The 16,573-nt window shown below is 44.3% G+C and overlaps 1 protein-coding gene across 2 annotated transcripts in view; it reads left to right on the plus strand.

The window, feature by feature from the left end:
- The window catches only part of adgrl4 (adhesion G protein-coupled receptor L4), a 123,672-nt gene extending 108,341 nt beyond the window's left edge, over window positions 1-15,331 (plus strand). Inside the window, exon 15 of one of the 2 annotated variants that reach the window (XM_078560695.1) lies at window positions 13,504-15,331. In XM_078560695.1, the coding sequence (XP_078416821.1) occupies window positions 13,504-13,566 (63 nt within the window). In that variant the 3' untranslated portion in view covers window positions 13,567-15,331. Of the gene's footprint in view, window positions 1-11,988; window positions 12,096-13,503 lie in introns of those variants that run through there. The other variant, XM_078560696.1, reaches the window with a different exon arrangement.
- The last annotated feature ends 1,242 nt before the right edge of the window (window positions 15,332-16,573 follow it).

Here is a 16,573-nt window from a genome sequence, read left to right on the forward strand (position 1 = left end):
TAGGAGCAGGAGGAGGCCACTCGGCCCCACAAGCATGCTTTTTTAAAATTCGTTCATGGGATGTGGGCATCGCTGGCTAGGCCGGCATTTATTGCCCATCCCTAATTGTCCCTTGAGAAATAGGTGCTGAGCTGCTTTCTTAACCGCTGCGGTCCATCTAGTGTAGATACACCCAAAGTGCTGTTGGGAAGTGAGTTCCAGGATTTTGACCCAGCGACAGTGAAGGAAGGGCGATATATTTCCAAGTCAGGATGGTGAGTGGCTTGGAGGGGACCTTCCAGTTGGTGATGTTCCCATGTGCCTGCTGCCCTTGTCCTTCTAGATGGTAGTGGTCGTGGGTTTGGAAGGTGCTGCCTAAGGAGGCTTGGTGAGTTCCTGCAGTGCCTCTTGTAGGTGATGTATACTGATGCCACTGGGCGTCGGTGGTGGAGGGAGTGAATGTTTGTAGATGGGGTGCCAATCAAGTGGACTGCTTTGTTCTGGATGGTGTCCAGATTCTTCAGTGTTGTTTGAGCTGCACTCATCCAGGTAAGTGAAGAGTTTTCCATCACATTCCTGACTTGTGGCTTGTAGATAGTGGTCAGGCTTTGGGGAGTCAGGAGGGGAGTTACTCCCACAAGAGTCCTAGCCTCTGACCGGCTCTTGTAGCCACAGTATTTATATGGCTAGTCCAGTTTAGTTTCTGGTCAATGGTAACCCCCAGGATGTTAATAAGATCATGGCTGATCTGATTTTAACCGCAGGTTCCTGCCTACTCTCAACAGCCTTTCACCCTCTTGCTTATCAAAAATCTACCTACCTCTGCCTTAAAGATATTCAAGGACTCTGCCTGAACCATCTTAGCAAAAGAGAATACCAAAGTCTCACAATCTCTGAGAGAAAAACGTTTTCCTCATCTCTGTCCTAACTGGGAGAACCTTTAGTTTGAAACAATGACCCTGAGTTCTAGATTCTCCCACAAGAGGAAACACCCTTTCCACATTCACCCTGTTAAGTCCCCTCAGGGTCTTACATGTTTCAATCAAGTTGCTTCTCACTCTTCTGAACTCCAGCAGACACAAGCCTAACCTGTCCAACCTTGCCTCTGAAGACAACCCATCTCTTCCAGGTAATAACCTGGTAAACCTTCTCTGATCTGCTTCTAGTGTATTTACATGTTTCCTAAAAAAGGGTGACCAATACTGTACGCAGCACTCCAGATGTGGTCTCACCAATGCCCTGTATAACTGAAGCATATACCTCCTAGTCTTGTATACAATTCCCCTTGCAATAAACGGTAACATTCTATTTACATTGCTAATTACTGGCTACACTGGTATACGAACCTTTTGCGATTGATGCACTGGGACACCCAGATCCCTCTGCATCTCAGAGCTCTGCAATTGCTCACCATTTAAATAATATGCCTCTTTTTATTCATCCTGCTGAAATGGACAACCTCAATATTTTCCTACATTATACCCCATTTGCCAGATCTTTGCCCACTCACCTAACCTATCTATATCCTTTTGTAGCCTCCTTATGTCCTCTGCACAACTTTACTTTCCTACCTATCTCTGTGTCATCAGCCAATTTGGCAATGACACTGTTGGTCCCTTCATCCAAAACATTTATATAAATTGTTAAGATTGGAGGCCCCAGCATTGATCCCTGTGGCACACCACTCGTTACATCTTGCCAACTAGAAACTGACCTGTTTATGCCTACTCTCTATTTCCTGTTAGCTAGCCAATCTTCCATCCATGCCAATATGCTACCCCCAACACCATGAGCTTTTATTTTCTGCAATAACCTTTGATGAGGCACATTATCAAATGCCTTCTAGAAATCTAAGTACAGTACATCCCTTTATCCACAGAACCTGTTACTTCTTCAAAGAACTCCAATGAATTGGTTAAACATGATTTCCCTTTCACAAAACCATGCTGAGTCTGCCTGATTACCTTGAATTTATCTAAGTGCCCTACCATAATGTCTTTAACAATAGCTTCTAACATTTTCCCTATGACAGATGTTAAGCTGACTGGCCTGTAGTTTCCGGCTTTCTGTCCGTAAGATGATAAGACGTAAGAGCAGAAGTAGGCCATTCGGCCCATCAAGTTTGCTCTGCCATTCAATGAGATCATGGCTGATCTGATAACCCTCAACTCCACTTTCCTGCCTTTTCCCCATAACCCTTGATTCCCTTACTGATTAAAAATCTGTCTATCTCAGTTGAATATACTTAATGACCCAGCCTCTACAGCCCTCTGCGGTAAAGAATTCCACAGATTGACTACTCTCTGAGAGAAGAAATTCCTCCTTATCTATGTCTTAAATGGGTGACCCCTTACTCTGAGATTGTGCCCCCACATCCTAGGCTCTTCCACAAGGGGAAACAACCTCTCTGCATCTACCCTGTCAAGCCCCCTAAGAATCTTATATGTTTAAATAAGGTCACCTCTCATCCTTCTAAACTCCAATGAGTACAGGCCCAACCCACTTAGCCTCTCCTCATGAGAAAATCCCTCCATACCTGTGATCAACCTAGTGAACCTTCTCTGCACTGCCTTCAATGTCAGTATATCTTTCCCTAGATAAGGGGACCAAAGCTGTTCACAACATTCTAGGTGTGATCTAACTAATGCCTTGTATAGTTTTAGCAAGACTTCCCTATTTTTATACTCCATTCCCTTTGAAATAAAGGCCAACATTCCATTTGCCTTCTCTATTACCTGATGAACCTGTATGCTAGCTTTTTGTCATTCATGCATGAGGACTCCCAAATCCCTCTGTGCTGCAGTTTTCTACAGTTTTTTTCCATTTAAATAACATCAGCTCCTCTATTCTTCCTGCCAAAATACATAACCTCACATTTTCCCACATTATATTCCGTCTGCCAAGTTTTTGCCCACTCACTTAACCTGTCGATATCCCTCTGTCGACTCTTTGTGTCATCCTCACCACTTGTCTTCCCGCCTATTTTTGTGCTATCCGCAAACTTGGTGATGGTGCATTCACTTCCTTCATCCAAGTCATTAATATATATTGTAAATAATTGTGGCCCCAGCACTGATCCCTGTGGCACTCCACTAGTTACAGGTTGCCATCCTGAAAATGCACCCCCTATCCCAAATCTCTATCACCTATTAGTTAGCCAATCTTCTATCCATGCTAATATACTACCCCCGACACAATGGGCTCTTATCTTATTTAGTAGCCTTATGTGCGGTACCTTATCAAACGCATTTTGCAAATCCAAATATATTACATCTACTGGTTCCTCTTTATCTATGCTGCTTGTTGCTTCCTCAAAGATTTCTATTAAATTTGTCAGGCATGATTTTCCCTTCATGAAGTTATGCTGACTCTGCTTGATTAGATTATGTATTTCTAAATGCTCTGCTATTATATCCTTTATAATAGACTCCAACATTTCCCCAATGATGGATATTAAGCTAACTGGCTTATAGTTACCTGTTTTTTGTCTCCCTCCATGTTTGAATAAGGATGTTACATTGGCAGTTTTCCAATCCTCTGGGACTTTTCCAGAATCTAAGGATTCTTGGAAGATTACTACCAGTGCTTCCATTATCTCTGTAGCTACTTCCTTTAATATCCTAGGACAGAATTTTGCCCTTGATGGGCGGGCGGGCCCCACTGGCTCGGCGGCGGGTGGGCAGCCGATCGCCGTCGCCGATACGGGCCCCGCCGCCATTTTAAGTGGGCGGGCTGCCCGATGGGAAGCGCTATGCGCTCCCTGTGCGGAGGTGGGGGCGGGATTCCCCAACCGTCAGATGCGCGCAAGAGAGCGCACATCTCCCCGAGGCAAAGTGCTGCCTCAGGGCGATCGCTGAAAGGCTGGCAAATATAAAAAATAGAACAACAAAAAATTCATTAACATGTCCCCCTCACGTGAAAATGTCACACGAGATGGGACACGTTAATGAAATAAACAAAAACTTTATTAAACGCTTTTAAAACCGCTATCAAACCTCATCCCGCCACTGGATGAGGCTTGTAAAAAAAAATCACCTACCCGCCTGCCCGTTGGGCCCGTGCGCTGAACCGGAGCTCGCACGGGCCCCTCAAAATCGGCGACAGTTGGCAAGTTAAAGGCCTTAACGAGGCCTTTCATTAATGGCGGGCGCGCGTCCCGCTGCATAGCGCGCCCGCCAACCGAAATATCGCGATGCCGCGCGATGACGCCGGGACGCTCGCGCGACATTTTAAGCGCTGGCGTGCGGGCTCCGCCACCCACACGCCAGCCAGAAGATTCTGCCCCTAGGATGCAACCCACCAGGTCCAAGGGACTTATCGGCCTTTAGCCCCATTAGTTTCTTTTCCTTCGTACTTTTTCCCTAGTGATAGTTATTGTATTGATTTCCTACCTCCCCCTGACTTTTTCCCCTTGATTGTTTAATATTTTTGGAATGCTATTAGTGTCTTCTACTGTGAAGAGTGATGCAAAATATTTATTCAACTCCTCTGCCATTTCCTGGTTCCCCATTATTATTTCCCCAGCCTCATTCTCTAAGGGGCCTCTGATCACTTTGGCCTCTCTCTTACTTTTTGTATATTTAAAGAAGCTCTTACTGTCTGTTTTTATATTACTTGACAGCTTACCCTCAAAGTTTATTTTCTCTCTCTTATTTTTTTGATCATCTTTTGCTGGTTTTTAAAACTTTTGCCAATCCTCTGGATTACCACTAATCTTTGCCACACTGTATGTTTTTTTTTTCAGTTTGATACTATCCTTAATTTCCTTGGTTAACCATGGTTGTTTTATCCCCTTCCTAGATTCCTTTTTCCTCACTGGGATATATCTTTGTTGTGAGTCATGAACTATTGCCTTAACCGTCTGCCATTGTTCATCTGTTCTGCTAAATTCCTTTCCCAGTCCACTCAAGCCAACTCTGCCCTCATTCCTTTGTAGTTACCCTTATTTAAGTTTAGCACAGTTGTTTCTGACCCAAGTTTCTCACTCTCAAACTCAATTCCAAATTCTACCATATGATGGTTACTTTTTCCCAGGGGATCTTTTACTCTGAGATAATTTATTAAACCTGCCTCATTACACATTACCAGATCCAAAATTGCCTGTTCCTGAATAGACTATGATTTCTTGCTCGTGGCTACCTCTGCCTATTTGATCTTCCCAATCTACATGAAGAGTAAAGTTACCCATGCTTAATGTACCGTCTTTTTGACATGCCCTCACTATCTCCTGATTTATTCTCTGTCCTACAGTACAGCTACTGTCAGGGGGCCTATAGACGACTCCCACCAATGCCTTCTTCCCCTTGTTATTTCTTACTTCCACCCATATAGATTCTACGCCTTCCGATCCAAGATCATTTTTTGCTACCGTTCTTATTCCATCTTGTACCTACAAAGCTACCCCACCACCCTTTCCTTCTTGCCTGTCCTCTCGAAAAGTCACATACCCCTGAATGTTTAATTCCTGGCTTTGATCGCCTTGTAACCACGTCTCGGTAATGGCTATAAGGTCATACCCATGACCCTCTATTTGTGTTGTTAATTCATTTATTTTGTTCTGAATACTACGTGCTAAGTAAAGAGCCATTAATTTTGCCTTTTTACCATTTTCACCCCTTTGACCCTATTTGCTCCTGTTTTTTTTACTTGTACAATCTATCCCTTCCTGTCACACTCTCCGAATCATTACTTAAAATGCTGCCCTGCAATGTGGCCATATGCTTTTGCTTTGTAAGCCTACGTATCCCATCTCCAGAACCACTCCCCCCCCCCCCAACTTATTTAGTTTAACGCCCTCTCTACAGCCCTAGTTATTCGATTCGCCAGGACACTGGTCCCAGCACGGTTCAAGTGAAGCCCATCCCAACAGAACAGCTCCCTTCTACCCCAGTACTGATGTCAGTACCCCATGAACTGAAACCCATTCCTCCCACACCAACCTTTGAGCCACGCATTTAACTCCTTGACTTTATTTACCCTATGCCAGTTTGCCCGTGGCTCAGGTAGTAATCCTGAGATTATCACCTTGGAGGTTCTGTTTTTTCATTTAGCTCCTAACTGTTCCAATTCTTTCAGCAGAACCTCCTTTCTAGTCCTATCAATGTCATTGGTACTAACACGGACAATGACAAATGGATCCCTCCCCTCACACTCTAAGTTCCTCTCCAGCCCTGAGGAGAGGTCCTTAACCCTGGCGCCGGACAGGCAACACAGCCTTTGGGACTCAAGCTCATGGGCTCAGAGGACAGTATCTATCCCCCTAATTATACTCTCCCCTCGCACTACTAGGTTCCTATTTCCTCCCACTACTTGAATGGCTCCCTGTACCATGGTTCCATGGTCCATTCGCTCATGTTCCCTGCAGTCCCCGCTCTCATCCACACAGCTTGCAAGAACCTCACAACTGTTGGATAATTTCAGGGGTCAAGGCTCCTCAAATACTACACCTGGGTCCCTTTACCTGCCTCTTCTGCAGTCGCACCCTCCAGTCCTTGATCACAGAACAAATTTGAATGACCTAATCTGAGTGGTGCGACTGCCTCCTGGACCAGTGTCCAGGTAACTTTCCCCCTTCCCTGATGTGGCGCAATGTCTGCAGCTCAGATTCCAGCTCCTCAACTCGGATCTGAAGTTCCTTGGGCTGTAAACGCTTACTACAGATGTGTTCACTCTGGATCACCTCGGTGTCCAGCAGCGCCCACATGCTGCAGCAGCAACACATCACCCGTCCTGTCATCACTGGCGTATTTCATTTAATTTATTAATTAATTACTCTAGTATCTCTGCTCTTTACACTTGAAGAATCCCCTGCTCTTTAAACTTTATTGTACTTATTTTTTATACCATTATCGATCTTATACTTAACAAGCCGTTTTTAAGCAAAAGAGAGAGAGAAAAAAAGACTAGAGACCTAAACACAAACTATAGACCTTACTTCTGCTTTTACTTTAAAGACTAGGAATACTCACCAATCCTACTCACCAATCAGCAGCTTTCCCTGCACTCCTGTCACACTGTGGTTCGTGACGTCATTTCGCCACTGGTCTCACATGAAGTCTCCCCGCTCTCCCTGATCTTTTTTAAAACGAACTCTCCCCGCTCTCCTTTATCTTTTTAAAATGAAGTCCCCCTGCTCCCCACGCAATTTTTAAAATGAAGTTTCCCCACTCGCCGCGCTCTTCTTTAAAATGAAGCCTCCCTGCTCTCCGCGCTCATTTTTTAAATGACGTTTCCCCGCTCTTCTTAAAACAAAGTCTCCGCACTCTTTTTTAAAATAATCTCTCCTAGCTCTCTGCGCTTTTTTTAAAAATGAAGTCTCCCTGCTCTCCCTGCTCTTTTTAAAATTAAGTCTCTTCGCTCTTTTTTAAAATGAAGTCTCCCCACTCTCCGTGCTCTTTTTAGAACAAAGTCTCCCCGCTCTCTGCGCTCTTTTTTAAATCTGTAACCTCATGGCCCGGCGTATCCCCCACTCTACCATTACCATCAAGCCAGGGGATCAACCCTGGTTCAATGAAGAGTGCAAGAGGGCATGCCAGGAGCAGCACCAGGCATACCTAAAAATGAGGTGTCAACCTGGTGAAGCTATAACACAGGACTACTTGCGTGGCAAACAGCATAAGCAGCAAGTGATAGACAGGGCTAAGCGATCCCACAACCAACGATCAGATCTAAGCTCTGAAGCCCTCCCACATCCAGTTGTGAATGGTGGTGGACAATTACACAACTCACTGGAGGAGGAGACTCCACAAATATCCCCATCCTCAATGATGGGGGAGCCCAGCACATCAGTGCGAAAGATAAGGCTGAAGCATTTTCTAGAATCTTCAGCCAGAAGTGCCGAGTGGATGATCTGTCTTGGCCTCCTCCGGAGGTCCCCAGCATTACAGAGGTCAGTATTCAACCAATTCGATTCACCCCACATGATATCAAGAAATGGCTGAAGGTATTGGATGCTGCAAAGGCTATGGGCCCTGACAATATTCCGGCAATAGCACTGAAGTCTTGTGCTCCAGAACTTGCCACACCCCTAGCCAAGCTGTTCCAGTGCAGCTACAACACTGGCATCTACCCGGCTGTGTGGAAAATTACCCAGGTACGTCCCTGTACACAAAAAGCAGGACAAATCCAACCCGGCCAATTACCACCCCATCAGTCTACTCTCGATCGTCAGTAAAGTAGTGGAAGGGGTCAACAACAGTGCTATAAAGCGGCACTTGCTTAGCAATAAACTGCTCACTGGCACCCAGTTTGGGTTCTGTCAGGGCCACTCAGCTCCTGACCTCATTACGGTCTTGGTTCAAACATGGACAAAACAACTGAAACGCGAGGTGAGGTGAGAGTGACTGCCCTTGACATCAAGGCAGCATTTGACTGAGTGTGGCATCAAGGAATCATAGCAAAACAGGAGGCAATGGGAATCAGGGGAAAACTCCCTGCTGGTTGGAGTTATACCTAGCACAAAGGTTGTGGTTGTTGGAGGTCAGTCATCTCAGCTCCAGGACATCACTGCAGGAGTCCCTCAGGATAGTGTCCTCGGCCCAACCATCTTCAGCTGCTTCATCAATGACCTTCCTTCCGTCATAAGGTCAGAAGTGGGGATGTTCGCTGATGATTGTGCAATGTTCAGCACCATTTGTGACTCCTCAGATACTGAAGCAGTCTATGTCCAAATGCAGCAAGACCTGGACAATGTCCAGGCTTGGGCTGACAAGTGGCAAGTAATATTCGCACTTCACAAGTATCAGGCAATGACCATCTCCAACCATTGCCCCTTGATGTTCAATGGCATTACCATCACTGAATACCCCACTATCAATATCCTGGGGGTTACCATTGACCAGAAACTGAACTGAACTAGCCATATAAATACTGCGGCAACAAGGGCAGGTAGAGGGTAAGAATAGTGCAATGAGTAACCCACCTCCTGACTCCCAACACCTGTCTACCATCTACAAGGCACAAGTCAGGAGTGTGATGGAATAATCCCCACTTGCCTGGATGAGTGCAGCTCCCACAGCACTCAAGAAGCTTGACACCATTCAGGATAAAGCAGCCCATTTGATTGGCACCACATCCATAAACATTCACTTCATGCACCACTGACGCACAGCAGCAGCAGTGTGTACCATCTACAAGATGCACTGCAGGAATTCACCAAGGCTCTTTTGACAGCACCTTCCAAACCCATGACACTACCATCTAGAAGGACAAGGGCAGCAGATAGATGGGAATACCACCACTTAGAAGTTCCCCTCCAAGTCACTCACCATCCTGACTTGGAAATATATCGCCGTTCCTTCACTGTCATTGGGTCAAAATCCTGGAACTGCCTTCCTAACAGCACAGTGGGTGTACCTACACCACATGGACTGCAGCCGTTCAAGGAGGCAGCTCACCACCACCTTCTCAAGGGCAACTAGGGATGGGCAATAAATGCTGGCCCAGCCAGCGAAGCCCACAGCCCATGAAAAAAATTTTTAAAAACAAGCCAGCCTTTGACCTTGTCGTGCTAATGCACACACACCTTCCACACCTAAATGCCTGTGTGCAAAGGATTTAATGACTTTATGTAGCAAAAAAAGAAGTGTGAACCAAAGCACTGTTGCGAATACAACAGATAGAAGCGATTCAGAATGGTTATGTTCATTGCTAACATGATTGAAAGGCATTTGCCTTCAAGCGCATCAGGCAGTTATCCCCTTCATCACTGATCCTGACTGTGTGGTTTCTCTCTTAGGTTTCTGCATTCAAGCTCAGCACTGCTGACTGACTTAAACATCTGTTTTATTTCTCCCTGTAGGTTAATTGCTGAGGGTTAACCTTGCGGTAATAGTTTGTGGCAAGATCACTTAGGCAGAAAAAGGTCACCACTTAACTAAATAGTAAACAGATTTGAAATCACTTTCCCAGTAGTAATTTCTGTCCTCATTACAGCTCTTATTTAGCAAGGATTCCCTGATAGATCTTGGCACACAATATACATTCTGCTGTTTAAAGTTTATTGATTTGGAAAGGTGTGTGTCAACATTAGCTGAGCTTGACAACATTTTTTTCAATGGTGCAATGTGGAGTTAACCAATTATGGTGAGCAAAAGGTTTCATCGCCCCTACCGGGGCAAGGTCAAAGAATATGAGCAGACAACACGCTAACTCTCCAATCAATATTCTTAGACATTTCCCCTTTAATCAATACTATCAATTTTCTTCTCAGTTTTATGTCTCATTTTCCTCATGTCAACAGAGTCACTTCACACATCACTTTGATGTTAAGCTGCTGCATTCTAAATATCGAAGAAACTTCATTATCCCATCTGTAAATGTCTATCATAGGTTCCGAGAAGCTACAACACGGGCAGAGCCCATTCTGGCTGCCGTGTCTCTCCCTGCAAGCAGAGAAAAGGGTCACTTGGCCCCACTGGTCCAGGCCACGTTTATGTTCCACGTGTGGCTTCCTCCCAACCTTACCTTCATCTCACCCGATCAGCAATTCTCTCATGTACTTAGCTGGGTTCCCAGACATCAACACTATTCCCTAACCTATTCCCTGTTGTGCCAAGTTCCACATTCTAACCCTTCTCTCAGTAAAGAAGTCTCTCCTGAATTCCTCATTGGATTTGATCATAACTATCTTATATTTATGGCCCCAGGGTTGCTATCCTCACAAGTGGAAATACCTTTATTCTCTGCATCCTTCTGCCAGGTTCTGCCCAATCAAAGACCTTCATATTTATAAAGGCCCCTCCCAAGTCACCCCTCAGACTTCTCTTTTCTAGCAGAAAGAGCCCCAGCCTGTTCAATCTTGCCGATAGCAATAATCTCTCAGCTGTGGCATCATCCATGCAAATCCTTTTCTCCAGTGACTCTATCCCCTTCTTATAATATGGAGACTAGAGCTGTACTTGGTACTCCAAGTGTGGCCTAGCCTAGATTCTAAACAAATTTAATATAGCTTCCCTGCATTTCAGCTTTATCCGCCTGGAAATGGATCTCAGGGCTTGGCTTGCATTGTTTATGGCCTTGTCAACTTGCTATTTTTTTAATGATTTCTGTAGCCTTAGATTCCTTTTCTCCTCTGCCTGATTTAGAGTCTTATACAAGGGTAAATTCACCAGCCCATGCTCTAAATAGAAGGGGTGAGTTAGAGTTAGAGCCACAGCATTGTAAGTATCAATTCATGTTCTCTAGCTTACTCTCCCTTTGAGAGGTTCAAGATTAATGAAATGACCCTATTAACTCTATCACAATATTAATTTGTGATAAAACAGTCCATGTTTAGTTTTATTCATTCATGGGATGAGGCCATCACTGGCAAGGCCAGGACTTATTGTCTATTCCTAATTGCCCACAACTTAAAGATGGCTCGCCACCTTCTTGAACTGCTGTAGTCCATCTAGTGCAGATATACCTACAATGCTGCTGTGAAAGGAGTTCCAGCATTTTGACCCAGTGACAGTGAAGGAACGGCAACATAGTTCCGAGTCAGGATAGTGTGTGGCTTGGAGGGAATCTTCCAGCTGGCAATGTTCCCATGTGCCTGCTGCCCTTGTCCTGCAAGGTGGTAGAGATCTCAGATTTGAAAGGTGCTGTCAAAGGAGCCTTGGAGAGTTGCTGCAGTGCATCTTATAGATGGTACACCCTGCTGCCACTATGCACCATTGATGGCATGTTGAGAGAGCAGTTAATAAAGCATATAGTATCTTAGGCTTTATTAGTAGGGGCATTAAGTACAAGAGTAAGGAAGTCATGTTGAAGACAATGGTTAGGCCTCATCTGGAGTACTGCATCCAGTTCTGGGCACCATGCTTGAGGAAGAATGTGAAGGCATGAAGAGAGTACCAAGGAGATTCACAAGAATGATTCCAGGGATAAACAGAATCACAGAATCTTTACAGTGTAGAAGGAGGCCATTCGGCCCATCAAGTCTGAACTGGCTTTCGAAAAGAACGTTGTACCTAGTCCCACTCCCCTGCCTTATCCCCGTAACCTTTCACTTTCTTTCTTTTCGGGTAGCAATCCAATTCCCTTTTGAATACCTCGATTGAACCTGCCTCCACCACCCTCTCAGGAAGATCGTTCCAGACTCCAACCACCCTCTGGGTGAAAAAATCTTTCCTCACATCACTTTTACTCTCTTTACAAATTATTTTGATTATGTGTCCCCTAGGTCTTGATACTCTCTTGAGTATGAACAGTTTCTCATTATTTGTCCATAGCCCTCAGGTACCTCTATCAAGTCTCCTCTCAGCCTTCTTTTCTCCAAGGGAAACAGTCCCAACCACGCCAATCTATCCTCATGGCTAATGGTGCTGAACTTTATGCAATCATCAGCAAATGTCCCCACTTCTGACCTTATGATGGAAGCAAGGCCATTGATGAATCAGCTGAAGATAGTTGGGCCTAGGGACTGAGATGATTGGCATCCAACAATCACAACCATCTTCCTGTGTATTCGGTCTGACTCCAACCAGTGGAGAGTTTTTCCCCTGATTTATATTGACTTCAATTTGGCAAGGGCTCCTTGATGCCACACTCAATCAAATGCTGCCGTGATGTCAAAGACAGTCACTCTCACCTCACCTGTTGATTTCAGCTCCTTTGTCCATGTTTGGATCAAGGCTGTAATGTGGTCAGGAGTGAAGTGGCCTTGGCAGAACCCAAACTGCGCGTGAGTGAGCAGATTATTGCTAAGCAAGTGCCACTTGATAGCACTGTTGATTACCCCTTCCATCACTTTCCTGATGATCGAGAGTAGACCGATGGGGCAGTAGGTGGATGGATTGGATTTGTCGTGCTTTTTGTGGACAGGACATACCTGGGCAATTTTTCACATTGTTGGGTAGATGCCAGTGTCGTAGCTGTACTGGAACAGCTTGGCTATGGGTGCGGCTAGTTCTGGAGCACAAGTCTTCAGTACTATTGTTGGGATGTTGCCAGGGCCCATAGCCTTTGCAGTTTCCAGTCCACATATTGTAAAAGAACTGGTGAGAAGATGAGTAAACTTTTTTTAATGACATTTGTTGTTATAATGTACTGACTGAAAGGACAGCGGAAACAGATTCAAAAGGGAATTCAACTTGAAAAAGAAAACCATTACAGGGTTATGGGGAAAGAGCAGGGAGAGTTGGACTAATTGGAATGCTCTTTCAAGAGCTAGCCCACCCACAATGGGCTGAATGGCCTCCTTTGTGCTGTAACATTCTATCATCCTGAGTCCATTTAAATAATAATTATAGGTGAAATAGTCCAACAGCAATGTGGAGCAGTGGCCAAGAAAGGACTCGCATTTTCATAGCGCCTATCATAACCCCTGAGCATACACCAGAGCAATTTATGGCCAATGAAATGCATGAAGTGAAGTTGCTGTTTAGGAAACAGGGCATGGATATTTCTTTCGAAGAGACAGCACAGACACAAAGGATCAATTCTGTAAGATTCCGTGATTCCATTTATCTCATACTTTGTATCTTAGAAACGCACGTTAAGTAACTAATGAAATTCATTTATCTTTGTGCATTTATTTAACAGATCCAGAAAGAGTACTACAGGTTATTTAAAAACGTGCCCTGTTGCTTCGAGTGCCTGAGATGAGATGGATTGAGGAAAGGAGACGGAAATTAAATGGAAGAAGACAAAGAGAAGAAAGGGTGCATTTCTGAAGAGCCGCTGGCGATGTTGATTTGTTAAGATTATAATTTATTTAAAGCTTTAAATTTGGGTTGGATGGGGTGGGAGGGCAGAGGAGTGCACTGCTCGCAGGAATTCCTTAGAATCCTTACGACTCAATAGGAACCAATTGAACCTGTTCCCTCCTCCAGCTCCTAAATTTCTTTCCATAGCTTAGATTGTTTCTTACCGAAGATGTTTAAACAATGTCTCCATCAAAATGACCGCTCAGAAAGACAGAATGTCATCTTAAATACGTGAAGTAACCTTCTACCAGGTCAGTTAATTGTAACTTCCAGGTTTGGGTTTTAATTTTTACTGGAATGCAGTTCCTCTTCTGATTAAGAAAGGGACAACATGCTGTTCGCATGGAAACATGAAGCTCTGAATCGCAGTTTTTGAGAATGCAACCTGGTAATTAAGAATTAAAACCAGACCTTCTTTCACTTTGCATTAAACAAAGTACACAAGGAATTTCTCCCCTCTCTTCCCGCCATGGCTGTGTGCTTGTTTCAAATCGCTCACCATCCTGACTTGGAAATATATCGCCTTCCTTCACTGTCGCTGGGTCAAAATCCTGGAACTCCCTCCCTAACAGCACTGTGGGTGTACCTACACCACAGGGACCTGCAGTGGTTCAAGAAGGCAGCTCACCACCACCTTCTCAAGGGCAATTAGGGATGGGCAATAAATGCTGACCCAGCCAGTGAAGCCCACATCCTGTGAATGAATTTTGAAAAAGCAAGGAGAGGAAATGAATTGGATCTTGGTCAATGACCGAAATTAATACAAGGATTGAATGGGGAGAGGTGATGTGTAGAAATTTGTTTCATCATAAAGATGGCACAGAAGAAGGCCACTCAGCTTATCACAATCTGTGCCATCTCTTTTACATAAGACTATAAGATACAGGATAGCAAGTTCTTCATTCTATCAAGTGGTTTGGTGTCCTTCAGCAGTCTGTCATTTAGCTCTAGTCTGGTATTGTCTCCAGGCTGCTAGATTATCCTTATTGCCTAGATTAGTCACACCAGCACAGTGGGAGCTCCTTCATCACATGGACTGAAGCAGTTCGAGAAGAAGGCTGTCCACCTTCTCATGGTCAAATAGCGATGGACAATAATTGGTGGTCTTGCTAGCAATGCCCATATCCCAAATCTGATACTTTAAAAATCTGCTGACGAGGTAATCTCTTGATATTACCCTGCCTGTTACCCTACCAACTTACCTCCCATACGTAATCATGGCCAGGTCTCAGCGAGAACTCTTTTCTCTTTAGGTGCCATGAAACTCTTAACTTCTGCCCAAATAAGTAAATAAAACCTCGGTTTCCACCAAAGGGTGGCAGCTACAACATCGCTGCACTGAGGTGTGGGTCTCGACTATGACTTTAACTTTGCGCCCTCAACCCATTGATTCAAAGGCAAACGTGTGACTAACTGAGCCAAGCCGGCATTGCAGTAGAGAGCCAATGGTATTACAACATGGGTCCGTTTGTGTTGCCTATCCTGAGTCAATTAGCTCGTACACCAAGTCCCATGGCATTCCATTGAGTGTGACAATCAGAGCATTGTAGCTATATGCTTCAAACTGTTATTTTAGAGTAATTCCCTCTGAATTTCAATAAAAGAGGTAATGCACTTCAAAACATGTTTTTATATTCATAACCAAATAAAAATTTCATAACTGTGTGACGAGAAACTTGGTGAATATAACACTGGCCTGCTGTTAAATGTCAAACTAATTTATTCCATGGACTTGTAGCTTAACAACATTGTATCCTGTGATTCAACAAAATCAATCCTCTTAGCAAAGACTCGATCCCAGGCTCTTGGCAATAGAGTTTCAAATAAGTTGAGGGAAAAGGCCATAGAGGATTGGAAGACTAGATTTTGTTCTAAAGAGCTTCAACTGATTGGTATTTTGGTGAAGGGTTTTTTAATGTAAATATATTTATCTGAAAAAAAGAGGAACTGTCTGCAAAAAAAAAATCTGGCTCATTTCCTTTTATGCTTTTTAATTAAAGATATTAAATTGCTTTCTTGGGTGATCCATGTAAATATACAACAGCAATAAAACTGTTTTGCATAATTTATTCTTCTCAGCACCATTGCTGAATTACTGCATTGAAAGACAAATCCAAGTCGCTGATGGTGACTTTACAGAACAGCCTTGTATGGCCAGCTCGGAGACTGGGAATCACTTTGAGGCTATACTTGCAGCAGGCTTGGTTTTGGTCCTTCACTGCCAGGGGATCAAAATCCCTGATCTCCCTACCTGACAGCCCCATTGGTGCACCTTCATCAGAATCCAAGATGGCGCCTCACAACCACCTTCTCAGAGCTAGGAAAGAGCAATAACTGCTGGCAATAAATGCCCAGGGAATAGCCATTCAGGTGAGGTATCCATGGGCCAACAAGAGGCAAGTGGTTCAATTTTGCCAAGGTCATGCTGCCAATGTGAAGCACGGCCAGCTCATGAAATCCTGAGCATGGTACCTGAGGTTTACACCAAAGATGGAGGCCATTTGACACATCTCGTCTGCACTGGCCAACAAGGAGTCATCCAGCCTAATCCCACATTCTGGCTCTTGGTAAATACCCTTATAGGCTATGGCACTTCAAGTCCGTATGATGGTTTCTGCCTGTGACACCCTTTCTAGATCTCTACCACCCTCTGGGTGAAAAAAATTTCCCCTCTGTCATTGGGAAAACGTTAAGAGTCCATTATTAAGAAAGAAATAGCAGGACATTTAGAAAAGAAAAACACAATCTGAGTCAACATGGTTTTGTGAAAGGGAAATCATGTTTGACAAATTTGCTAGAGTTCTTTGAGGATATAACAAGCAGGGTTGATAAAGGGGAACTGGTAGACATAGTGTATTTGGATTTCCAGAAGGCATTCAATAAGGTGCCACATAAAAGGTTATTGC

The sequence above is a fragment of the Cetorhinus maximus genome, chromosome 17 (genome assembly GCF_964194155.1).
Source record: "Cetorhinus maximus chromosome 17, sCetMax3.hap1.1, whole genome shotgun sequence".
Taxonomy (NCBI): domain Eukaryota; kingdom Metazoa; phylum Chordata; class Chondrichthyes; order Lamniformes; family Cetorhinidae; genus Cetorhinus; species Cetorhinus maximus.